This window comes from Falco naumanni, chromosome 12, assembly GCF_017639655.2.
Source record: "Falco naumanni isolate bFalNau1 chromosome 12, bFalNau1.pat, whole genome shotgun sequence".
NCBI classification, from domain to species: Eukaryota; Metazoa; Chordata; class Aves; order Falconiformes; family Falconidae; genus Falco; species Falco naumanni.
The window spans coordinates 29659977-29687302 of NC_054065.1; the positions used below are offsets into that span (position 1 = coordinate 29659977).

The window sequence follows — 27326 nt, forward strand, 5'->3', positions numbered from 1 at the left end:
TCACCTCTCCATCTGCTTCCTGGAGCACACCAAGCCTTCATCTGTCAAGTCCAAAATGCTCCAGAGATTCTGTGCCACGTGCTGAGGCTGGCTTTTGGCAAGCTCCTTCAGCTTGGAGCCCATCACTTTGTAAAGGGTCTTTGCAAGCCTGATGACCGCAGTCCTGATATTGCCGCCTCTGAGAGGCAGGGTCCTGTTTCCCAGGAAGAACCAGAGTGTGGGCAGGGCACAGCGATGGATGGCTTGGGGTTTCCAAGGATAAACAGATGACACAAGCACTGTTGGGTGAGAGACACAAGCTGTTTAACAACCTTAATGCAAACAAGTACCTTTACTTTTTGTTCCTAGAAGTCTTTTCTGGCTAGTATCAGCAAGCACAAAGAGCCCAATAACCCAGAAACAGGCAACGGTTGCTGATCATCCCCTGAACAGAACAACCAACCTCTGAGGGCCTTAATTTCTCCAAATCAGAGGCTTTGTATCCATGATAGATTTAGCAAAGTGAATCATACACATTTTGTAAATCATTTCACTATCTGCTTCTGCACTACAAGTGGCAAAAATGTCAAATGGCTGTTTATTTCCATTAAAAAGTTGTCTAAACCAGCTGCTGAAGAATTTGAAATGCAGCTTAGAGAGGTAATTGACAGATTTCTAATAAAAAGGACGATTGCTGTTTTGTGACCTTTGAAGAAAAATGCCAAAAGTCTAATGTGGCTGTTCCCTTTGTCCAGTGGCACACAGCAAATGGCAGTACTATACCACACTTCAAAACTCCAGCCCACAAAAGATGTGTGCTGCTTGACAGTTTTATTAGAAAGATCAGTGACTAACTGATGTCTTTGGCACAACGGTCTAATTTGAGCTGTATTCCCCTCATACTTGGTGGCTTCTAATGAACAGCTGTTTCAACCTTTAGGATGTCTTCCTAGATAATTACCCAGACCCCATTGCCACGGCATTTGAGCATCTCACAATTTTAATGGCATTTACTCTCACAATGTTCCCTGAAATAGGGGAACAGAGAGAGAGAAAATCTTACATGGGGGGTGAAATTTTACCAAAACACACACATTCCCTCTCATTCCCTCTGAAGTCTGCTTTTAGCTCATTTTCTGAACCACACTAAATACAAACAAAAAATTACTACCCACATGCTCCTTGCACGGCAGATTTTGCTGAGAGATCAAAATCTGAAATGCTCTGGAGACAGAGTTCTTATTTTCTGTTCAGTGGAAACGTTATGCCGTAACCACTTACTATTCTGTAGTGGAAGGACCTTAATTTTCTCTACACTGTTAATCTAGCATCAGGCATCAACATTTAAACAGCTCCTGGAAGTACCTCACAACAATTCTGGTAAGCACAAGAAGGGTTATGGTACCTATTTTAAAATGAGAGTTAATTTGAGTTTAAATGCTATTAAATACAGTGGTCACTATGGAGCATCAGAAGAGAAAGAGCTGTCTGTTCCCACTAAACCCCAGAGAGAACACCTGCTCTCTCTGAAGGAGTCCCAATTTACGTTCAAATGCTTTCTTTGAAAAAGAGATTAAAATGACTATAAAACTAAATTCTATGTTTATGGAGATTTACTTTATTCAGGTTATCTTTAAAGGCCCTTTTACGTTCGCTATGGCTAAACATGCCCTTTTGAGATTCATAATGAAGAAGCCAAGGGTATTAAACCTTGGAATAAAAGATGCTGGTATAATCAGCAGTGGATTTAGCCCTAACTAAAGCAAGGCTATAAATAGTCTTCTCTACTATATATTGAGATTATATTTTTTTTCCATTCCTTGGCTACTGCTGACATAGCAAGCTACTATTCTAAATCAATTATCAGCTGCATTTGCAGCGTGTCGGACACCGCAGATCTAGAAATAGACTGTTTGCACACCCTGAAATGCCCCGAGTCCCATGGCATCTCTGCAATACAGGCAGGGAGCCTCAGTGGGCTGGGCTGAACTGCAGTCCTGCCTTGCACAAAGTCCTTGCCTGTAATATGTGTGTTGAGTTTCTCCGTACACTGTGAGCCCCAGGCTCCGCAGGATTCAGCCTCAAGTTTCTAACAGGAAAACAAGAATCCCGTGATGGCAAAACAAGTGATCCTCAGAAATACCACTTGCCACAATTCTTCGTGAAGGATGGTCGTTCACTTTAGAAAAGGGACTTTCAAGAGACCTCCATGACCTTTACTGGACTGTCCTTCAAAGAGAGGAGCCAGCCAGGGTATTTTTAGCCCCTGTCTTTCCTAAAGGCGGGTCCTGAGATGCCCCAGTGAGAGCTCAGTGCTGGAGCCTGAGCACCATCCTCATCTCACGTGCTGCACAGGCAAATCCCTGGCAAATACATCTATTGTGTGTATTTTGCAGGAGACACAAGCTCAGGACCTTCTGATGCTTGATGAGTTACTGCACTGCCTATTCCGAGGCATTCCCTCTAAACATTCCCTCTGAAGACTTCTTGACTTAGAAGTGGAGATTAGCCGAAGCAGGCAATACCTGAGAGAGATTCTGTGATGATCTGCAGAGCTTGGCCTCTGAGGAAACGCACTCGGCTGGCAAGTTCTTGCAGCAGCAATGCATTATCTGAAAGAGAAACATGTATTTCTGCTTACTCTTCTGAGGGTACAAGGAAAAAAAAATAGCAGGAGGGCAGAAGTAACTGCATTTTTTAAAATAAAAGTACATTTCTGCCAGTTTCTGAGTCCTTGTCTTCTTTTTCCTTCAGGCTTACTCGGAAGGATTCTAAATTCAGAAAAGAAAAGCTCTCATTTCACATTTGTAAATCCAAAGCTGACTGCTGTACAAGGAGCTGTGTTAAACATTTCACATCGGGGCCCTCAACATTTAAATTATATGTAAGCAGGGAAAAGATTTTCTGTCTGGAGCTTCACAGAAGTGAGCTCCTCCCTCTGCTGAGGAAAAGGGTGAGAAGGCTCAAAAGTTCACACATCCATTCACACTTCAAGGATAAGCTGGTGTTAAGTCTTTAAGTTACCTGTTGGGATCTACGGACAAGACTCCAAGTTAATCTCACAAGAGAGAATTGCTGCTCATTTCTCAAAGTTACTCACTCTTGGGGCTCTTGTAACATCTCTGAAATCAGATCTTGGCAGAGAGACTGGAAAACAAACTGATTTCCTAATACTTGACTGTCATACGTATTTCAGTTTTTCCTGTGCTGCCTGCTGTTGACTGGAGGTCTGGTTTTAATTTGTAAACTGTTGCCTGGATTGGTCTGCAAGCCTCCAGTCTTACAGCTTTGACAAGCCAAGCCAAGCTCTTCTTGGAGGCAGAATGCGCAGGGGATGCACTGCGATATCTCACAGTGTCACCAGAAGTGGCACCAATAAAGCAGGCAACCTACTTCTCTATGAAACACTACAGAGCCAAATCCCAAAGTGGTTTTAAGTAGCACTGTGCTGTTAAGTGCTCCTTTTTGCATGAGATATAAAAAGGAAGTCCCTAGTGATCTTCTTGCAAGCATGCAGTAAAGAACTGATCCTGCTATCCTAATTAAGCTGCTGCTTTGGTAATTACATTCTTCTCGTTCACCTTTTTAAACAGACACCTATCGCCTCACACTCCTGCAGTATTGGCAGACGCTGCTTCACACTTGCTGTTCCTCCCTAGGGAGTTACTTTACAGCTGATGCTTTGGAAAAAACACTGGGAAAAAAAAACAACTTCAAGATCTGGAGATCTTGAAGGAGTACAAAATGTTAGTTCATCATTAGTATCTACACAGATTTTCAGGGGAAGACTTGTGTTTTGCTTGGTTGAGGGGGAACTGTTAGCTTGTTTGGGTTTTAGGAAACTGAGTCTATAGGCACCATTCATCCTTCAATTTAAGGGTTTCAAATGCCCTGTGCATTTTGAAACAGCAAAGCTCAAGTCAGTAACAGATTTATGCAACCATTACTTTAGCAGCCTTGAGAGACCTAAAGACAGAGGAGCTTTTAATGGCTGTTAGAGAAAACAAGGCAGCAGGCTGTTAGTACTTATTAACTTAGCTTTCATTCTCTGTACTACAAATTGGCTAAACCTGTTGGCCACAGGACTGACAGCCCAGCACCTGCAATATGAGCAAAAGAAGCATCTGCTTCTCCATGCTTTCATTTCCACCGTGGTCCCCTCTTTGCCACCTTAACACCTACAGGGGAAATTCCTCTTCCCTTCTTGCAGGGGGCTGGTTCCTCTGGGAGTTACTTGGGCTACTAGCCGGACTCCATGCCCTGGCATCAGGCAGTGGCCATCTGAAGGGCATTTCTTTCATGACAGAGGACAGGGTAGGACAGACGTCAGGGGAGAGCAAGATCTATGTCTTGGTCTCATTGCAGTTGGGCTTGACTTGATGATTTGTCCCCATCTACAAGGTGGTTCCCTTGAGTAAGGTTAGGGTCACCGGTCACAGCTAATGAATGTGTGTGGCCTCCAGCTGGGGATGTCCAAGCCAATGTCAGGGTTAAGCTAAATAAATTATTCAGGCATTATTGGAAGCAAATTGTTGGTAGGTAGAATTCTGGTCTCTGGGATGGGAGCATTTTTGTTTTGCTTTGTTTTTACACCAAGTGATCAAGCAATTTTCTAACCAGCTTGCATTCCTGCATAGATCGTTAAAGGTGACAAAGGAGGAAGTCTCACCTAAAATTCAAAAGATGAGGCATGTCAACAAAGAGTCTCGGAGCAATAGCTGGGCTCTTAGCCATGAAACTCGGTGGAGCAATGGGGCAAGATACTGCGCGCCCTTACTCTAAGCTAGGAGCAAAGCACAATCCTTTAGAGTTCTGGGGGGTGGGTGGGTGTTTGTCATTTGCCACCTGATTTTAAATTGTAAAGGCAGACAATTTTAAAGCACATGGGAATGTTTCACTCATGCATTTTTCCAGCAGAGCCTTCTTTCCCCCACTAAAGCCCCAGGTGTTGAATTCTGAAATATTTGTGATTCAGTTGCCTGTTTGAATTCTTACTAATGTCCATAAAAATGAGCAGAACCAAAAATATATATTCCACCTTGTTTGCTTGAACTGTCTCTGGGGTAAAGTCAGTGTGATGAGAGACAAATGTGCCTTGCTCCTGTTCAGACTTCTGCCAGCCTGGAAAATTTACAGTGATGCCTCAGAACTAGTGAGAGGGAAATGGCAGAAAGCTCCGTACAAAATCCTGAAGGGATCTGTCTGCCGCATCCTCTGTTAGCAGGATTCTGCAAGTTTTCCCAACCTTCTCCCAGGCACCACAAAAAATGGGTAAGAGCCAAGAGCAGCACAGGTCTCACACCCTTCCCTGCAGTTCATGATCTGGAAGAACCCTATACTTGGGACACAGAAAGGCAGCAGGTCAGCAAATCCACTGAGTTTGCAAAGCAGCTGATATGGAGAAAGCTGCTAATTCCCCTTTAAGACCCGCCTTTTCAACACTAGAGTTTTCAGGCATATTCACCCAGTGCTGCATTTTCACAGCTGACATAAATCTGTGTGGCAAGGGAATTTACAGCAGACCTTGGCTGTGTAGTTATGGGCTATAGCAATCTTGCCCCATGCAGAACAACATCTGGGGCAAGACATCATTTCCAGCTGGATTTATACCTGTTTGCTCTAAAGAAATGAACTTGGCAAATCATAAATTCCCTTTTAAAAAAAGAAGACCCAGATGAAAGGTGGAAAACAGACAGGATCGGCTAATGCCTGTAATGTAGAGCCTTCTAGGAAGCTGCTCTGCAGAAGCTCCGATGGGGCAGTGTCCCTTTGTGCCAACAGCAAAGCAATTCATTTGGGAACTCAAATTCAGCCCAAACAACCTCCAAAAATTCCTTTGTCCCTGAACTGGAGCAAAGGTGTCCTCCAGGATTTCTTGTGCAGCTCCTTCTGTACCAAAGTAGACAAGCAGCACAGAGCCAGCGGCTCCTGGCACTTTGCAGAAATGCTGGTACCCATTCAAGCCTGTCTGGGAGCTGGTGCATAAGGACTGCACCACCACAGCTTCTGGTTACCCAGCTCAGCAGTTACAGTCAGCAGGAATTCAGGTCCTTTTGATATATAGCACAAATGACACAAGTGATCTGCAAACCTGTCATCAACCATAGAACCCAAACACTTTTACGTGGGACCTGCTTTCCCAACATAGACAGAAATCAGTGTAAAAAAACTCCTGGTGAACACTTTTACTGATGGCATTCATCTTTCCAAAACCAAACTCCTTGCATGCATAAATATGCACACACCAGCCCTCATCTCACATTTCAACACAAGTCAGAGTTGGAGTGAACAGCAGGTGGAGAGCCTGAGGGACCAGAAACTTCTGGTCACAGCTGCACCAGTGACAGTGGTAACACAAGTATTGCCAGTGTGCTGCTGAATCTACACCAGAAGAATAAGAGAGAAATTCAGGTCTGGATTCATTTGACCAAACTTTAAACACTTCACCGAGGTTTCAGTGGGCAGATGCAAACACCTGCAACAAGCTACCCAGAGCAGCCTGAGCCTCCCTCCCTTACGCAAATGTGTGCAAAAAGAAAACCAGGCAATAGCAACATGTCTCCACTATATCCTTGCAGGTGGATCCTCCAGGGGATCCAGCTGCCTAAAATAAAGTGCACAAGAATAACCCGAGAGTCACAGAGAACAACACTTGCTACAGACTTGGGTCTGGTTGTCAACTGTGGCCCCTGGCTGCTACCAACCCTACCAGCCCCTTCTTCGCTTAGAGCGCCACACAGTCCAGTGGCCTGTGCTTTTACTCATTGTCGTGAATCATTACCATCAACCATAAAACTGAGGTGAGAGAAAAAACATCTCTGTGTAATCCCACTCTGCTTTACTCCCATCCTTTTATTGCTGCTTTTCTGACTGCCCTATTTTTGGTTACTGCCTCCAAATTAAGAGAGATTGAAACCTGTGGTAGGTGAGGGGAAGCAGGGAGCTAACTTCAGGAGAGTGTCTCCATATGCTTTTAAGAAACACATGCTACCCACATGCATACAATCAGTTTCTAGAGCAGATCACAAGGGAATAATTCCAAATACACTAACCAAAAAGTAGCTGTTAAAAGCTGTTTTGATGAATTGTAAAGGCACCAGCATTGACTTCTGTACTATTACTCATGAAGGAACATGCTACTGTATTTGCCAGTCCAAACACATTTTGGGCAGCGATAACAGATGGGCTGGGCGTGCACTCTGCAGGGCAGGTGCTCCCAACCAAAACGAGCCTGAGGATCCCTGAGAGGTGGAGCATGACCCTGGTAGGCAGCAGAAGACATGCTGCACAACCTGCAGCGGGCCATATGGTCCAGGACACAGGGCAGACTGGGACCTCACCCTCTTCCTACTGCAGGTACACATTTAACATCAATAGACATACCTGCAGCCCCATGCTCGAGCGGCCAGAAAAGAGGACGGTAAGAGGATCCTTACCCTTCTGGAAGAAGGGAGCTGAGGCATTTCGAGCCCCACACACACGGAGCCTCCCAGCCTGACTACGGAACAAGCATTTCATCCTTCATCTGCTCTCCACTATAATCTTTCATAACACAGCATCTTATTAAATACAAGATCACAATCTTTGCATTCAAAAGGACATCTTCATTTCAGCTTTACATGGATAAACTACTACACAAAACTGCAAAATGAGTAACTGAGCTCAAAGCTTCTCATATTGGGGTCAGAGAGGGCCAGGCACGCCTGCTCAGGAGAGCTGCCACTGCCAGAACGTGGAAAAAAGGCCAGCGAGAACAAAGACCCTCCACCACCCTTCCCACCGTGTGTTTCACCATTTGCCTTAGTGGCTGAAAACTGAATGCACATTTTAGAAATCCAATTCAATAAAAACAAAACGCATGCAGTTTCCTAGGAGGAAGGAGGAAAATCAGCCATAATAGATGCTAGTCACTTCCCTCATGCTCTTCCGGCAGGAACTTCAAATAATGCCTATTATGTCATCTCTATGGAATTAAAAAACACGTGAACCAAGTGATAAACAGCATCCATTTGGCTGCACGTCACAACACGATACAACAGAACGGGATAGGAAGAATGCAGACAGGACTTCATAAACCTCTTGCAGCAGCCAGATATTTCTACAGACAACCACAGGTATCAACAGACTCAGTGTCCACTTGACTCCCAAGACGGAGAAGTTGCAGTTGAGGATAGTCAATGTCAGAAGTCAGCCTTACCCAGGTAAGCAATGGATGCTTCCAGCGCTTTCACAGCTGCAGAATAAATCCCCATGTGCTTTGAGTTCAGGTTGTCGGTGACTGCTGCTACCAGAGCGACCAGCACTGCATGTAAGGCACCTTTGAGCACGGGTGTCATCAAAGCCAGTGCCTCCAGCGCCCGCTGGCTTACTTTCTTGTTGCAATCCTGAAGTCTCAGGACAAAAACATCAAATATCTGTTCAGAAAACAAACAACACAAAAGCTGGATTAAAATGTCCTTGTTTCAAGAAGGGATGTAGAACGTAACAAATTAATGTAATCCTTTCTGTCAGGTCAGCACTTGCTAGCACAACTTCACTGTTTTCCTGTGGACTGCTCGCTATAGTGGTTGCACAACCTCATGCTGGGTGAAAAGTTTTTCATATTTTCTTAAGCAGTTTGGGTGGGGACAGGATAGTTCATACGGTGTTTCTGTTTACCTATAAATCATTACATTAATCCTATTTTAATAACACCAAATAGTATCTTTGGTATAGAGGTATGAAAACAGGTATTTACGATGCTCATTCTTCCATAAAGTTGTCTCAGGTACCGAGGGTAGTTTTGATTTTGCCAAAACGGTGGCTGGATGAGATCCAAGTTTTGTTTTATCTGTCTCAGAACCTGCATCTGAAGAAGTGCAGGGCTCTGATGAACTCGTCAGTATCCAGAGCATTTGTCTAGCAAACAGGTAGACTTCTGAAGTTTACTGTGCTGTGCAGTTCTCATTAGAGCAGGTTCAGTCCCTTGACAGCCACATTATCAGGCACTGTTTTCTGGAAAAGGGGAAAAAAAGCAGTTGCTTGGAGGAGAAAGAACAGAAGATCTATCTTTAGTCATTTTCCTCCTCTTTCCAAAGAGAAAGAGGGACTCCCAGGAAGGATGAGAGCAGTCTTTCCCAAGCAGGAAAGGGATGAGGATGGAAGTGAACAAGCAGAGCTGTAACTGCGCAAGACAAGATAAAGTTTACAGAGGGATCTTAAAAAAGAAAAAAAATATATTTTATTAAATCAACTCAGCTTGATACTTCTCTCCCCCATCCCAAGCCATTTTTTTTCTAGAGAACAATTGCCAAGCTTTCAGTGCCTGGTTTTCCTTTATTTCAACCTAACCGGTAGTAGGAGACAGCAGAAGCTACAGGAACATTCTGTCATCATCTCGTGAACAGGACTAAGAGGCACCTGCCAGAGAAATACATCCAGACTGAAATCACTTGTCCTGAAGCCTGGAGCTGAATTACATTATTCTGGGTAAGAAGGGACCAGCCTGTTCCAAACAACTAGTATGTAGCTAGTTGATAGTGTAGCCAAGACACACTAGGTTAACTTTACTGGTACAGGCTTGGGAAGGGAGCTAACAGGAAAAGAGCAATAGAGATGCCCTACATACTTGGACAATGTTAGTGGAGATGAGCCGGGAGCTGCTTCTGCAGTGATCCAGGAGGAGCTCCACTCCCTCCATTCGTCTCTAAAACTCGTTGGCTGTCAGGAGCTTGTAAAGCTCACTAAGCTGTTCAACTTCTTCCACAGTCCGAAGTGGCCGGCAGTGTTCTGTCCGACGGGGTAACATGCGTCCATCAGAGCCAGATCTCAAATGGGAAAATAAAAAGAAGGTTAGACCTTTTGGTGATAATATCTTCAGTTAATTGTGAGGAAAACATCTCAAAGATAATTCCTTATTATGTTATACTTCAGCTAGATCCTGATCTGAAAAGCAACTTGGATCTCATGACAATCCTTGTAAGAGACAATCTGCAAGTAATGTTATCACTAGGACTTATTCAGGAAAACCAAGGCAATGAGGATAGGATTCATCTCATTTGTCTTCAGATGTCTTCCCAGGTACCCATCCAACATCCCTTCCTGGGGAAAAATAGGCACTACTTCCAAGTTGAATTGCCTCATCTTACGGGAGGTGTCTGTATTATAAGGAAATCAATTACTCTGGGGAAGTGTCTCTACAACAGGCATGGGAATCTGGATAAATAGCATAGATGCATCTGAACAGATGAATCCGACCCAGAGAGATTAAGGGGCATATCTGAAAGGATCCAGAGGATCAGTAATGTAGGGAATGGAGACAGTGGGTTGTTTTATTATAAAACTATTCCCTACACAGTAACAGAGGCAAAACCAGAAGCCAGATACCCCACCACTACACTCCCATTATTGCTTCCCTGGGGACTGGATCCACAGTTTAACACACCCAACAGGAACAATTCACTTGGATCAACTCTCTCTGCCATGAGCATGGGAAGAGCCTACCCATGCTAATGAGGTGTGTGGTCACCCGCCACCACTGAGCACAACAGAGCTAAAGAAATCCACTTTGTTATCAGAGGAGGACAAGTACAAGTAGCTCTTCTGCTGGCAGGGGGAGACAGCAAGGACCAAATTCCTCTCTTGAATGCTGATTGCAGCAGAAGTGAAAAAAACATGCTGCCCGTCAGCCAACCATTAATGGCTCTGAATGACATGAATAGCTACAGAAAAAGTCCACAGTGAGACATCTGTTGACGAGAACTGCTCAGGAACTATCTTCCTGGTACTCTCTGAGGGTCAGAAAGCCGTGATTCAGCCAGGCCAAACTACTTGCATGGAAAGTATTATTTTGGGGAATGGCATCTTGGTCCTAGACTGGGACTTCTTGTCAAACCACCCATCTAAAAAAGACTCCACTCAGTAAGAATACTGTGATTGAAACTACTTGGCCCAACCGAAACAGCAGAGACATGACCCTCTCACCACCTCTGCAACACTGTCCTCACCGCTGCACAGGATTTTGTGAGCTGCAGCTGGTGGGTGTCTCTTCCTCTCTCTCTGTTTTTGTGGAAAACCCTCCAGAGAAGTTGTGTTCAGCCTAATGCAGAAGTAGACATTTTTTGTCAGTGAAGATCTGTGGGGTAAGGCAACAATCTCTGGCACAGCCCGTCTCCATCAGGAAGATTTTACTGTGGAAGAGACATGTAAAGCTTGTCATGGGCTCTGTCAGATATAACAGAAGTGCTCACTACCTTCCATCAGAATGTAGCTCGTCCTGGGGCAACATCAAGCCACTGTTCCTAGCTTTCCCGGAGCTCTTGACAGATAGAGGTTCACATTTATGGTCTTCAATACCCTATGTATATATATTAAAAAAAATAATGAATCTATCGAAGATAAAATGGGAAATTACTTTCCAAATATCCTCTCCATCCCTCTGGGGCTGGGGGGGTGGGGTGGGGTGCGGGGGGGTGCGGTGCGGGGAGTGAGCAGGTGGCTGCATGGTGCTTGGTTGCCAGCCGGGGTTAAACCACACACACTCACTCTCCCTATTCCTGCACAAAGGCACATTCCTTTCTAGAAAGTAAACGTCGAGGAATGAAAAAAAACCAAAGGGATGATTTTCCACTGGATGCTGAATTCACAAAGCTGCTTCCAGCTCCACAGTGCATGACAGCAGGGCAGTACTCCCAGAATACAGACAATATTTGTACCAATTATGATTGTGTTGTGCATCTTTTCTATATTTGGAAATTTTCTTGGCACTACAACTTCTTTCTTCTATTGCAAAGACTATTATCTTCAGTATAATCTTCAGAAGCATTATTCTCACTTCCTTGCTTTATTGGGGGCAGGGGCGGGGGGCAGGTAGTGGGGTTTTCTATACCTTGAAGGTAAAAACATTTTCTCCCATTTCCTTATCCTGTTTGTGGCTGACATTCAAAATACACCCACTTTATTTCTAACAATACTAATTCTTTCACTGCACTTAAACAGGCTGAGGATCAACAGTTCATTCCCAGGAGCCTGATTAATCTCATCTTAGCAACCTCAGTAGTTACATAAATGAGACATTCCTCCTAGCAAGCACTTACTTTCTGCTTTATTTTCGCCATAATATCTGCCAAGCCATGTGAGGGGACCGATTGTTTCAGATACTTATCAAACTTGCGATGACTACTCAATATACTCAGCATCTTCAGTGCATAACACCTAACGGAGGAAAGAGAGAAATGAATACAGCTGATTACTCTTTTCTCCCTTGTGATTAAGCAAAGGAAAAGCGTTAAGAGAATAAGCTGATATGTTAAACTCTTCATGTGCAATACCTTCATGAGAAGTTACTACCTATTCAGCACGGAGAGATGTTTACCTCCACTTGTCATCACTGCACAATGCTGCCAGCTGAACACAAGAGGCAAGAGGAAAACACAGGGCAACAGGAAAATACAATTTCACTCTACAGTTGTGAGTATGTTTCTGTGGGATCAAAGGATCCTGTGGGACCAGCGAAGCACATCTGCTTTGCTGTCGAGGCTCCTTTGCAGTGTCTTGCTGCCATTGCACAGTTTGCCTTTCTTTACCTGGCAAAGAAGCTAGGACAAATCATCCCATGCTTACTCTTTATTATTCTGTACTACATGTATGCACACAGGCAGCTCATGTGTTCTTGGCATCTATTAATGGGAATCTAAAGGAATAATCAAAGTAAGGGGGTTTGGTTTGGTTTTGCTACTATGAAACCACAGCTATCTTCAAGAGGAAATCTGGAGGTCATTCAGCCACAGACAACATTATACAACTCCAATTATACAATGGGAAGAAAAAATTTTGACTATTGTAGGCAACTATATCTGCAGAAGATGTTTAGAAAGACTGAATGCATTGGTTAAAGACAGCTGGAATTTTTCTAGGACAGTATTAACCTTATCAGAAATAAATGCTTGGGATCCTTCAGTGATGAACAGTGGCCAACGCTTTGCCAATGCATCGCACACATTAAGACCAAACAAAACTGTTGGACTGACTAATCTGAGCTCAGCTGATCTCAATAAAGACTCATTCAAGTCACAGGAATTTGGCAATGATTATTGTTGCTGGATAACCTCATGTTACCCAGAACAGTCATTTTCCCAGACATTACCCACACTGTGAAGTCACTTTCTTAAATATTTACTTTATCTTCCACTCTTTTGTGCTTTTATTATTTACATTCAAACATCAAATAGTTTTCATATTTTAGGAAGTAAAATGAAGACCATCACCTTGTGTCCTGATGACAGTCCTGAGCAAGCTGCACCAGCACGCTCACCAGCAGGCTGGCATTGACACGTGTGCTTTTCATGACCTTCTTGGCTCTGAGTTGCTCCACCACAGTCAGTAGGTGTTTGGTTGCACACTTCCGCACCAGGATGTTGCGGTGCCTGGAAACAAGAGAAAAAACACTGGGGCAGAGGGAAAAGGAGGGCCACAAGCACAGGCCTTGGTCATGGCATGCTCCCTGTCATTGCCGGGGGAAGGAGGCCGGTGTTCTCACTGCAATTTTAGCCACCTGTAGAAGATTCTGTCCTCAGATAAAAACAAATTTCACATTGTACAGAGAGACTGCCTGCAAGGAAGAGGGTAAAATTCAGTCTCCCTGGACTATCAGATGCGCAATTCCCTTCCCTACTCTGACGGAAGACAATTCATGCTGACTTGTCAGAGGATTCCCACTACACAGACACAGCTGCAGCAGGATTGAGCTTTATTCTACCCATTTATCTCCAAGTCTGCAGACCTAGAAAAAAAATTGGAGGGAAAAACCCTGTGGGCCATGCAGCTGCAGAAAATCTAGTAATGCAGCCAACTTGTTCTTTGAGCCTTGACAAGAGCTATGTTTGAATGATTTACCCTTTTCAAAAGCTGAGGAAAAGATAGCAGTTGTTCTAGCTAGATTTCTAGAAAGTGCCTGTTTGAAACTATCAGGCACAGCACGGATGTTTGAAGGCAGCGTTTGCTTCAGCTATCCCATGGGAGTCAGCCTGTGCAAGTGCCTGTAAAGTGACTCAGCATCTCAAGGCTAACATGCAGCGTCAAACTGGAGTAGGAAGTGGAGCTCTAAGGACATGACAGACACGACAGGCTGCTCTTGGCTGGAGCTGCACCTGCTGTGCAGGCTGTGCCACAGCCAGCAGCTTCTCCCGCATGTGCTCCCTGCCCCAGCAATTAGCCTCCTTATTTCTCAAGTGAATGGCATAATGATGATGTATGTTTTTTCCCAGTGCCTCTGTGGTCAGCGTGGTGAAATATCAAAGGGCACTCACTGCTGGAATTGCCATTGTCCCTCTTCCCACAAAGCCACAAGGCTATATCACCACCCTGTGCAGGGACTTTCACTTCCCCATCATTCACCATGCCTAGACAGTGTTGACAGACTGAGAACAAATGCACTGGAGTAGGGCAGAAGTAGATGGTAAGAGGAAGGCAGCGAGGGTCCTTGTTTCGAATCTAAACCCAAGTATCTAGTCACAGAGTACACAGAAGATGCAGGAGAAAGGACCTTCCCCTCCCATCATTCCCCTTCTGCCACCCCTTCCTTCCTCCTGCCCACACAATTTAAGGTGAAAGACCACCAAGAGAAGAACAACGTACTGGATTCCACTAGCCATGAGAGCAGTCATTGCTCGTGGAGGAGTCACACTCCCCACCATGATCTCCAGGGATGTGTTGGTTGCTTTCTGAATGAATTCGTTGGAGTGCCCCATCCTCTGGAGCAAGACCTGAGCAACCCCGTCCACCTCGTGGTCCATGCACTCTTTCATGGTTCTGAAGAGCTCTCCAAGCGTCCTGATTGCCGAGCCAGACACCTTTGAGCGGGGGTTGTTCACCTGGAGAAGTCATGAGGGGAAATGTAAGAATCACCTTGTAAAGAAAATCAGTTCCCCTAGACAAATGTCCCAGGAAACGGCAAGATGGAACACAAGAGCAGAAGACCACAAGCAGAGAAACACACTTACTCTGATACCAACTTCTTTGGCCTCAGGCCTGCTTACGCAATACAATTTTAATGAGACTGCAGGCCTAAAACATATTGGTTCACCTAGAATAAAATGTGCTGCTTAGCCCATAATGTACACTGCGTTGATTTTAGGCCCTTTTACTGAAAAAAAAAATAATAATTAAATCTGGGGCTGTTTTTAAAGTATAAAGGCACAATTCATAAAGACAAGATAGAGGAAAAATAATACCTTCCTCCTGTCCAAAAGTGCAGCACTGGCAGTTTGAGGATTCAACCAGGAAACTGAAGATGTGGGCTCAAGCCTACAGACTAATTCGCAGCAGGGACTTGAGTCCATCTGCAGCTCTGTCTACTCAGGAGAACCCTAGCTGTTGAGCTCAAGGCACTCAAGCATCCTGGAAATCACGTGCAGTTACAGCTGCAATCAGTGGGGTTTTACAGCATTCAGTGCTGCTCTGGAGTGATCCCTGCTTCCAAAAGGCTCTCCCACAATGGTAAGGAAGAAGCACCTCAGAGTCCTGCACTTCATTTGGAAGACACTTTGAAGGACAGACCAGTGGTTCTTTCTGCCAGATTTAGTTGTGCCTGTTCATAAAAATTCATGGTGTAAATGCTAGAAGTGCTTGTGAAAGCAAAATCTGGGACTAGAGTGAAACAAAAAATGAAAGCTGTCTCTGCACAAGTGTGTACAACAGAGAGGAGGAAATTTCCTCAGAAATATGAAAGTGATATAAAAACTAGATGAGCTAAGCTGAAAGGGCTTCTTCACCTAACCCCAATCTCAGAGAGGGAGAATCTGAGCATATCTAAACAGAAAGGTTGGAAGAGTCCAACAACACAAGGGGCATTCAGGCCTCCAATGTCATGAAGTGTTGGCGAGGAGGACTGACCTTCACGGAAACGAGCTAACTTGTACTGTCTTCTGCAAGCAAAGGAAAATGAAATCTATTTGGCAATTGTGTACAAGGCAGCTGGTTCAGGCCATAGGCAAATGCCAATTTGGAAATATAGCCACAGATACTATTAAAGAGCTTAGGTTGAGACCTCTCTGCTAACTAAGAGATGAAATAGTGGAGATGTGCACGACTGCCCTGCAAACTCTATGGCACGGCCGCTCCAAGCACCCAGTGGCTGCAGTGCAAAATTCCACCATGCATGGAGGCAACAAATCAATGGAAAGGGCAAATTGCCAAAAAGTGCACAGAAATGAAGACGACAACATCATCGGAAAATGCTAGAAAATAAATTCCTGCAGTCAATCCTCCAGGATGCTGAGGAGGAAGAGAAAGTGGAAGGAAAATGGGAGGCAAAAGCTGCAGTGTTTAATTACAGCTTGGCAGAGATTTGGGCTGTGGCAAATCACCTGATTAGTGTCTCAGTTTCTGCATGTGTATATTGCACTGTAATGACACCTAGGCTCAAACAGGAGAGAGGCCGATGCCCTACATACCAGTAAATGTAACTATAGGTACAGACCAATCATATAGATAGGTGACACAGCTATTAGAAAGATGAGGTCTAAAAACAGTAATGAAGGCAGACGCTGAGCACACTTGTAGATGAACAAGCACATATCTACTCTACACCCCATGTAGTAGCAGCGAGGTAGGTGGGACACAATTAAACATGGTGTTCTTACTTCTTTGGTAACTGCCAAGGAAACATCATGAAGTCTACAAAGAAGGATTTCCGAGTGGTAGGCAGCCAGGCATCTGACATTGAAGAGTCCCTTTGTCTTCTGCTCCCTGAAAGGCAATTACCAAAAAGATTGATTTTTCTCACCACCCAAGAACTAGGCAGCAACCTCTGAAGTTACCAGGGTCTCAGCTCAAACAAACAAAGGGAGGTGCTTCTCATACAACATTTAATTAAATCATGGAACTCGTTGCCAGGTGGTTAAAAGCATACAGAAATCCAAAAGGCAAATAGGTAGTTTCAGAGTGGATGGGTTAATTTTCAGCCATTAAAGAAAACAGCCTTTCTGAAATCCCTGGCACACGAAGTCCCTATGTCACTACTCCTCGAAGTTGGGAGACTGTGCCATGTTTCTGTTTGTTGCACCCTCCCTGTAAACAGTCCCTGAGATAGAGTCCCAGCTGGTTGTTACTGGTGCATTTTCTCTCTTTGCTCTCCCCAGAGGGCAGTTCAGGAGTGAAAGTCTGCACTGTCACTCAATAGCTGAGTTTGCACTCTGCAATCCAGTTGTGTCCCCCCACCCCCCCCAAAAAAAGCAACGTGTCCTAAAAGGTTCTACACCTAGGCAAGAACAGCTAAACCGCGAGATTTTCCAGAGAATCGCTACTTAAAAATAACACCCACAACATCAACGTGTTATTGAAAGTAGTAAACCTCCACCTCTTCCAGAACTTTCTTTATGAAAGACCTGAGCTACACGAAGGCACAGGATGCAGTCACTGGTTCACCAGGGCTGCAGGGCAGGACTAGGAGCCCATCCCCTCTTGGGGTTCCCGACCATCACCCAGACCCCCCACACCTGCAGAAGCTCTCTGCATCTCAGAGAGCACCAAACAGGAACGGGGAAGAGAAAGAGGAGAGGGGCAAAACAACGTGATCACACAAGGAGATGCATCATGGAAGATTTTTCATGGTTGCCCCTGTGTGAATGGAGCCCTAGTGAGTGTATGCTGGTCCTGAAATCAAAAAGACAACCAATATCACCTGAAATTTGTAAAGTCTCCTCCTGCCTGTGTCTAATTTCAGGACACACTGTGATTATCAACAAAGTACCTCAGGCCCATATTCAGCAGTGAGAAGGAAAAAGGTGAATTCTTAAAGTGCAACATTCCTAAAGGATTTTTTTTTCTTTTTCCTTGTCTTCTGCCACGAGCCCTTCAGGAGAAATGACAGGCTGAGCCATTCTGCACCACATCTCAGTCCATTTCTCAGAAACAGGAACTCCCCGCAAGCATTCCTGGGACTCTCATGCAGGAGGTCACACAGAGACCCTGTGTCCTGCTGCTGCTGCCAGAAGTGGGACCAGAGACAAATCCTTAGACAGTCCCACCTGGGCCAGTGACCCAAGGCCACCCAGTCTCTGAACTTAAGACCACTGTTGTCCTGCTTCTGGCTACAGCCAGCACATCATCTTGTTCCACAACCTTCTCTCTTCCCTGAAGATTTTGTTTGCAGCTACATGGAGCAGAAGGCAAATCTAGGGAACAGCACGGATCTGCTGTGGCTGTAGCACTGTTATGGACCAAGGCAAATAGAAGGCTGCTCTCATCTTTATGCTGTGATTGCTTTGGAGTGGTTTCACTAGTTCCCTTCAGACATCTGGACTGTCTGGGCTCAGAGGCACTAGAAAAGAAATGTTTCTAGCCTACCTTTACACTGAGAGGAAGAAAGAGTGAACAGAGGGCTTTCTTACCAGTCATTGCTGCTGAGCCATGTGAGCGCGTTGAGCAGCTCCTGCTGTGGGTGAGGGAAGGCTCTGGCTTCCTGGGTGTCCTCCCACTCTGGCTCCTCTCCCCTCTCTGGGATGCCTGCAGCAATGACCAGCAGTGAGTTTGCTGTAAGGAGAGGGTCAGGCACCAGCATCGCATACCCGCGGGCAAGGCACCCCGCCACCGAGCAGAGTGCAACCCAATCTCCCAGCCAAAACTACCTAGGGGTGCAAAGTGGCATTGGTTCAGAGACTCCCCTGCTCTCTGGCGCACTGCTTTCCCCAGCACCCAACCATCTCCCAGTCACCCCTAGCTGGGCACCAGCTCTTTGTGTAAATCTGAAATTTGCGCACACAGAGCCAGCTCCCAGGTCCACGTAGGTACCACAGCCAGCTTGCAGATTCATAGTGCTGCAGAGCTCACACTCACTGGGACCCAGTGCCACCCAGCAGAACTTGCTACTCCAGGAGTAAGCTCCTGAGATGTGCACATACCTCCCTGTATCACCTCCCTGTTACCTGCAGCACTGGGGGCAGTGGCACCCCGTAACTTTCGAGGAAAGATCTCCAGTTGCCCCACAGTGGGCACCAAGCCTGAACAACCACGTCCTGCTGGGCTGGGGCAAATCCCCAAGGACCAACCACCAGGGAACAGCGATACCTGGCCCTCTACATCTGACAGTGCCTCTGGTTCCATTTACTTCAAATATTCTAGACAGAAGGCAGCTGAGTGCCCATATATTTTAGCATACTATTGGGAAAGTAGTAGTCTGTTGGGGTTTTGCCATTTTCCAAGTGTTATGAATATTTACCATTTCAGAGGTACCGTACCACTGGCTGTATTTTGAAGATGCTGAGGTGAAATTGGTTTGTCATCAAATGTGCTTGTTTGCAAACCATGCAATGCCTAAGCTTTCTCTTGTGGAAAAATGCAATTTCTAGTCTAGAGAAGAGTGACGAACAAGCCTTCCAAATGTGAACTGAGAATAAAAATATGTAAATACAGATGCAAACTGCTGGCAAACACACTCTCTTGATGATAAATATACAAGGTACAAGAAAATTCAGATGATAAATGCATTTGTTATGAAACCTATTTGTCATCAAAAGCACCGTAGGTCAAAAATGTCATGTCTTGCACGCAAAAGCTCATTCTCTAAAGTGTTAATGAAAACACCTGATCTGTCTAAAAGTGCTGAGTATAGATACTGCACAGAATCTAGACAAACTGCTATGGTCTCCGTAGGGTTTGTATGCTACCTTGCATGTTCTACAAAGTATGGAGGATGGAGGAACTGTAGAATCAAAAATCAGATGGGGACTAATTGGGATGTCACTGATGTCACTGTCACTGCACAAGTACGTAGATATACACATCTCTATTGAATATGAATGAAGAGCCACATCAGGCTAGTTCTGGTCAGTTTTGAAAATTGGAGTAGCGTCACTAGAAAAGAGCATTCAGAGTATCATTCCTAGCCCACTTTTCCCTAACTCACGCTATTCAGGATTGTAAACCAAGGTAGGCTGCCAACAAAGGAGAGACGAGAATCACTATGGAGTCACTACCTGCTGTGTATTTACTGCAGGTAGCAAGCAGCCTGGGAGTACCAGGCAGTGTCTCCTGTATGTCATCTGCCTCGCAGAGCCACTGTATTTGGGTGGATAAGAACTTGCAGGTGCAACAGCACGATTGTACCAAGTCACAAATTTCCATGCAGAGACAACCCTTGCTGCAATAATAGAAATGCTGGCTGCCGAGGCGGAGAGCCGCACAGGCAGAGGGCCAGGATGGTGAGTTGGCTAATTGATCATGGTGGGACACATACGTGCACGGTGAGCACACCCTGCCAGACTGCACCAGAGCTCAGCCCTGCAGTTACAGCTGCCTCCTTGCACCAGTGTTGTATTTTGGACTGTCAGTCTGGACAAGAGCTAGAGCTTAAGGCTTTACCACTAAAGGTAGTGGTAAAGCTCAGCTCAGCTTTCCTGTGGAGCTGTAAGCACCACCTGGTCCAGTACCACTAAGCTGGAATGGATCCAAAGCAGGCTTGCTCTCAATCCTCAGGACAGTCTTTGAACCCAACATCTTACCTGGGTTGAGCAATGAGGTGGTTTGTGCTCCTTGTGCAAGGAAAGAGCTGGTGTGGGAGCTGCAGCAGAGCAGACTCACCTGAGGATTTGCGCGGAAGCCTGCCGTTCTGACCGATGACGGGGATGCTGGGCAATGACAGCCTCTCAACACGCTGCCTCAAAGCAGTACCAGCGCACTCTCTTCCTGCTTGGCTTATGCTGGGGAAAATGGTATCTGTCCCAATGTCAGGCAGTGGGTCAAAGCCTGCAGAGACTGAAAACAGATGAGCAGATCTGTTTGACAAAGGAGAGCTGAGACATGGAGATTGCCCTTACCAAAAAGATTCTTGTCTGTTCCTATCCATCTGCTTTTAGTAAACATCTTCTCTTTCCCAGTTACGGAAAGAACTCCTGTTTTTTCATACCTATGTGCCTTTGTAAATGTAAGAATCAACATTTCCTCCTCTGCATTGGAATATTTTAGAGGGCATTTAAAGAAAAGCTTAGGATTGCTAAAATGTTCTAAAAACCGGAATTGTGTTCTTGAAGCTAAAGAATTCATTTTCCCCAAGACGTTTCATTCTATCTAAATTGTAGGAGATCAGGCCATTTTTGGGGCAGCCTGACTAAAGGCTGATTTTCGTAACGGGAATAGCACAGCGCAGCTCACTCTGAAATACTCTCCAACAGATCTGGTAAAACTCGGAGAACTAATCGTTCCTTACATGGCTTCACAGATGATAAAATCATGTGATAGCCAAGCAGTAAAAAAGGAATAAATTTTTTAAATCAGGGTTTTTTCCCTGTGGAATGGTCAGGTCAGTAATAAAAGAGAGAGGTGGTTTAACAATACACCTCGTTTCTAGTTCAGAATGGATTCAGCAATAGCGTCACCTTACTTACTCAGCAATACTTCTCCCTAGTTGCGTTCAGCATCCTAGCTGCATATCAGCAATAAAAGAATCATTCCTATGGGGCATGCCCATTATTTGGCAGAACAAACACTGTGCTGAGGGCTCAGTGGATCTTATGCCTATTTCTGCATCAGCAAAATTATTTGTTAAATTCTCATGTCTCCTATTGCTACAAACCCACAGATGGCAAAGGGACAGCAATGGTGTCATTGAGGTTTTCCAGTTAAAAGTACTGGCTGACACGGACACTGCATTTTGTCCTGTGCAACTCAGTGATAATGCAAGGCAAGGAGGGGGAAGAAGCCAGTAGGCATTTCCTACCCCAAGCTCAGTTTGCAATACTGACACATATGCAAATAGAGCAGGGGAAGAAACCTGTAATCATAAACCTAGCATATGTGGTTTGAAGTAAATGAGTTGCACAAATGAAACCTCAGTTCATTACTCGACATTTAATTTCAGCTTGTGCTCTAAAAGGACAAAAAGCTCTGATCCTGCATAGGCTGGATACTTTTTAAAGTCTCTTTCTCTGTAAATGGAGAATTCACAAGGACTTACTATCACATAAGGTTTCACTGTTTCTCACAGTGCAAAAACAGGCAGTGTTGATGAATCTACCTCAGACCTCAAAGGATTTAGTTCAGAAACTGCTCCAAGGGAAGGTTTTTTCCTTAAAGCGTCAGAGGAAGGAGTAGCAACATTTCTCATGTCATGTGAAATGCCTGATTTTTCTCTAATCTTCGTGACGTGAGAGAGCATGCAGGGAGACAAAAGGTATGAGCATGACATAGAGGAATCTTTTCTTTTCCTGCTTTGCATTTCCAGGGCCCCAAGGTACCCCTCCAGCTCTTGCCATTCATAACTCCATGCTGCCATTCATAACTCCATGCTGGAGTCACTTTCACCGAATCACTGGAGCACATGTCCCAGTGACTGGGCTCTGGGGCAGCCCTCCAAGAACATCAAGGAACTGAAAAAATGTTACAGGATGGTTTTTAACCACACTTTCACAATGCCACCCATGGATCAGGATTCCTCTGGTCATTTTAGGACAGCCATATCCTATACCTGCCTGCAGATGTATGGGTCTTCTCTTCATTTCTTCTGCCTGATCTTGCCCTTAATTAAGAAAATGGAGGAGAAAAGAATATATGAGAAGACAGAAGGAGAAGTAGGGGGTAGCATTAAAGGAGGCAAACTTTCTTAGTATGGTCTTTCTGATGAAGGAGGAAATGCAATCCATAAACACAATAATATGCAAAGCTGATTAATTGCCATTAAACTTTCAGTTGCTGAGTCACATAGAGCTCATCAAGCTCCAGCTAAAATGCAGGAGTTAGTCTTCAGTTTGGGCCTCGACTATCCAGTTCTGCTGTCTTTCATTTTGGAGCTAAGTGGCTCTCGCCGTTACATACATCCTTTCTGAATCAGCAAGAGATGTCAAGTCTGTACTGAGGGCAGCTAACTTTATGCTGCTTCAGAAGTCTAACTTTGCCTGGCCATGCCTAAAACTGATGACAGGATCTTGTTACACATGGTAATACCACTGCTGTCTCCTGAAAACACTGTTACACCTCCCTGCTCTTTCCAGAAGAAAAAATGTTTGTCCAACTCAACTGGTAGGTAAGTATATTCAGTATGCACTTTAAAAGCCATGCTGAAGCTTTTAAATTGGAAGTATATTGCTATGACTCCTTATTTATTGTTCTAACTAGGATCAGGTTGACAGCTAGATTTCCCCATGCATATCCAAGCCAATATCTTTCTATCAGTTACAGCTCTGTAACTGTCCTCTAGCACCTTGCCCCCTTTGATCTTAAAACCATAGGTAAATATTAAACATCTATAGGACTTTACATCTATAAACTGAGATTTGCCTGGGCTCTCTTTTCACAGTGAAGGCCCAGACACAGAGAAGTTACAACTGACAGTTACAGAAGTGGCACCTGAATTTGCAGATAGCTATACGATAGCCAATGTTTGCCCTAACATACTCTTACAGGTACAAAAATTGGCAGTCAAACATCACACACAAAGCCAGATGCTGTATTCCAATCCATGCAATACAGCTCCCACATGGCCCCACAAAGATTACAGAACAAATCAGTATCAGAGTCCAACAGAGGACCCGCTTTTAAGGTCCTCTTAAGTCCTACCTCCTCCTCCCCTCCGCCACCCCTGCTCTTAGCGTGTATGAAGCTGGTTTTGACACTGTGCTGGATCATCATAGATACACAAAATGCTGAATGCACACAAGTTTTCACAAATATATTGGAGAGCTGACTGTGGAAAATAACCTTCCAAGGCAGGAAGCACAAGGTGAATGGCATGCTGGAGAACCAGACACCTTGGCTTACCTCATCTCCCAGGCCTCTTGGAAATCCAGGTGCTGAGAGCTTGGGAGACACACTGCAGTGCTGTCAGGAGCCCCATCAGATGGTCTCACAGACATGGGGATAGGAGGAAACAAAGCCATTCCCAGTGACTTCTTCCCGTTCCCACCACTGCAATGCAAAGGCAGCAGCGAAGCCTGGAAATAGTAGAACGCAGTGCTCACTAGAACTCGGTAGAAGAATTCAGCAGAAGTGCTCAGAAATAGTAAAATGCTTGAGCATCCAACCTACCACCTTTGATGCCCCAGGAAGTTTAGCCATGCTCTTAGCTAGGGCTTGCCAGGAAAAGTCAAACTGGTGGAGCAGCTTAGCCTATGAGGGACAACCAAAAGGGAAGCGGTGAGGGAAAGACCATGTCCCATGCTGTTGCCAGCTCTCTCCCTCGCTCACCTGTCTGGCAGCAGCTGCATTCCCACCTGGCATCTGCCTGCTTGGCAGAAGGACATTCTGGGGTGCCGCTGCCCTCAGCCTTTTGGAATGGGTTTAGATCACTATCCTCTCACTACCCCTACCAGTCAGTACTGAACTTCAGCCAAGTCCCCACAGAGTCATTTTGCATGCTCCCAAAACCTACTTTTCTCAAGTCCATGATTTTTTTCTGCCTTTGCCCTTCCTACAGTCCCCCCATCAGCCTTTCAGCCCAGATCCTACCATGGTCTCTGGATGCTCGGTGCTCTCCAGCTCCCACACAATTCATCATCTCAGGCCTACTGTCATTTATCAAGTTCAGCAGAGCTCCCTACCCTGCTGCTCTGTGTAAGGTCTCTCTGCCTGCTGAAACTACTTCAGGCTCCTCGTGCCATGGCTAGGAAGGAGGATAGAGAGCCTGGGGGTAGATGTACAGCCTTCCTTAGTATCCCATCATTCTTGTCACAGCTAAAGAGCCAAATCAGGACCTGTTCAAACTCCAGGGAAACCAAAAGAGTTAATGTCAAGGGTACATTTGGCCTGGGATCTGCAAGGCTGAAGTCATCAAGTATACTAGCCCTTTCTTTATCCTGTTTACAAAAATTAGTCATCTGCCTTCTCCTGCCCACCACAGCAAAATCAAAACAACTGCAGCTTCTGTCCCTCCTGCAAAGGCAACCAAGCGGATGGGCTCTGGACTTCATGCCCCACAGCCAGAATTGCCAGTTCCCGTCACTTACCCCTGGGCAGACCCATGGGAGAAGACGAAGCTGCACAAAAGCTGCTGAACTCTAGAAATGTTATTAGAGTTACCTGTGCGGAAGAACATGGCTGTAGAACTCAAAAGCTGAGACAACCCAGATATGAGTTTGCAAGACTGCATTTTTCCATCTAAAAATCCACCTCTTCCATCTAAACCAGAGCCGATATAAAAAGCCATCAAGACACCAGTATTTGCTGTCAGCAACAGTAACCACAATGTACAGATGGTTCACAGATACATCTATTTTACTAACTGTAGAAGGATATGCTTGACCAGATTAGGCACATTCTGTTGCTCTGACCGGTTGCTGCTGTTTTCTCAATCATAAAACACAGCAGGAGCCACTGGAGAGCAAACCATTTAAAGACCTCTTTTCCTATTGATATATACTGAGGACATGAAGTCTGCCATACACGCGTTGCAGACAGCCTGAAGTGCAGCACTGTTCACATCCCTCTTTCTGGGACCCTGGGTTAAGACTTGGTGAGAAACACAGCAGAAACCACTTCCGTCCTCAGTGCTGGTGTCATGCTCACTAGCCTGGTAGACCCAGACATCCAGGGGAGAGATGGCCCTTGAGGATGGAGGTTCCTCATCTCATTTATAGAACCTCCCGTTCTCTAAACTCATCTGCTGCTTCTTCTGGGCTGTCAATATGGACTGAAAAAATGGATAACCCATTTGAATGAGGCATTCAAGGGTTTTTTAATCATTCAGAAGATCAGTTTGTTTTTATTTTTTGTAAAACTAGCACCAGTTTAATTCTGATCAGCATTAAGCTAGCAAGCCAGAAGAGAGAGACTGAAGACCACACTAGTAAGAGGGGAAAAAAAGATTTGCACTTCAGGACCTGGCTTCTGTGAAGACTACCAGTAATGACCAACATTGTGCCGGTATTTCTGGAAAGCAGAAAGACATCTCAGCAAGCAGCACACCTTGCCAGTGTTTCTACAGCACTACCCCACCCTCAAGGCCAGATCTTATGGGCAAGCAGAGGAAGAACTAGGAATTTACCAACAGCGAGACCACACATTGAGAGCAAGGATAGAAACAGGACTTGCACCTCATTACCATGTCCAAATTATGGCCAGTTGGGCCACAGTCCCTGTTCCAGCTGTCAGTAATAGTGATTTGGCTACTGTTGATAACAGAAAAAGCATAATAAATTCATGATAGAAAAACGTGATGCCATGCACACCACTGGAGGAGGGCAGCATCATCTGCAGCTCTCTACCAGCCACCTATTCTGACACAGAGCCAGGGCTGACCTCCAAGAACCATGTATCCCTGAAATTGGGTTTGGGTTTTTTTCATTTGGCTGAGGCCACCATCGCATATTGAACGCCTTTCTGTGCTCACCTTCTTCTTCAGTGCTCCAGCAGCTGCCATAAAACTGCAAGTTCGAGTTAGTGCTTCCGCCTCGCAGAACTGTGTATCTGGGTTTGAATCTGGGAACACTCCCACGGTAGACAGCAAATGGAGGGTGGTAAAATAAAGGCAGTATAAATGACTCAAATTCACAGCACTTGATACAAAGAAACAGACATCTCTTCTCCACAGAAGACTAACACATCAGTAGTGCACGCCAGTCTGCAACAGCCTGACTGACACGGTGTTGTGCCTGCTGAAGTGGTTCCATTCCAGCACTGTGACAGCGGAACATTCTACCAATCAGCATGTTGTTTCCTAATTGCCTGACCATGACTACAAGCTAGGCAACCCACAATGGTCTCTACAATTTGGTAAGGTGTAGTCAGTAGATGCTTTCCAAAGGTAGTTTTAAAGTTCTTTGTTTCCGTAAATCCCACTCAGTTCTGGGTTGGGTTTCGCTGGTTTTTTAATTTCTCTTCACGACAAAGGAAGTACTAAGACACAAACAATTAATCACCAGGTGTCATAACTAAAAGAAGGTTCACACTCTGCATTAGATGTTCCACATATTCAGTGCTTCATTCTGCTTCACTGTTAAAGGGGTTTCTTCTCTGCTTTCTTTACTGCAGAGACACCCAACACCAACATAGACATGGCCAGCCTCGAAAAAATTCTGATCTTGGCTGTTCCTGAAAATTCAAAATGATATACAGTGTGTTTCCCTGCCCCTTATCCCAGCCAAGATCCTCCCCATTACCCAGCCTCTAAGGCTGGGCTCTCTCTTGTACAGCATTAAGAACAGCTGCTGCACTTGTCAGCACCTCCAGGGTCTCGTGACCAGTGCTTTGAATGCAGCTTTTGTACACGCTCTGCCTCCCTGAGCCGAACAGCAATTCTGGGTACCAGCATTGCTGCTGCAGGCGAACATGCTGCAGGAACAGGATTGCAACAAGCCCTGGCTGAAGAAGTCCCCAGTCTGCTGCAGCCCCCTTTACCTGCTGCAAAGTCATCTTGCGTTGCCATGGCGCGGGGCACGGAGCGT

The 27326-nt window shown here is 45.2% G+C and overlaps 1 protein-coding gene across 1 annotated transcript; it reads right to left on the minus strand.

Moving 5' to 3' along the window:
• Positions 1 to 27307, minus strand: TOGARAM2 (TOG array regulator of axonemal microtubules 2). Its single transcript, XM_040612255.1, is given in 15 exon segments — positions 1 to 278; positions 2505 to 2591; positions 8177 to 8393; positions 9587 to 9785; positions 11211 to 11314; positions 12054 to 12171; positions 13224 to 13382; positions 14593 to 14828; positions 16599 to 16704; positions 18348 to 18489; positions 20536 to 20729; positions 23707 to 23905; positions 24964 to 25107; positions 26273 to 26402; positions 27275 to 27307. Coding segments are annotated over 15 exon segments (2346 nt in total).
• Between the last annotated feature and the right edge of the window lie 19 nt (positions 27308 to 27326).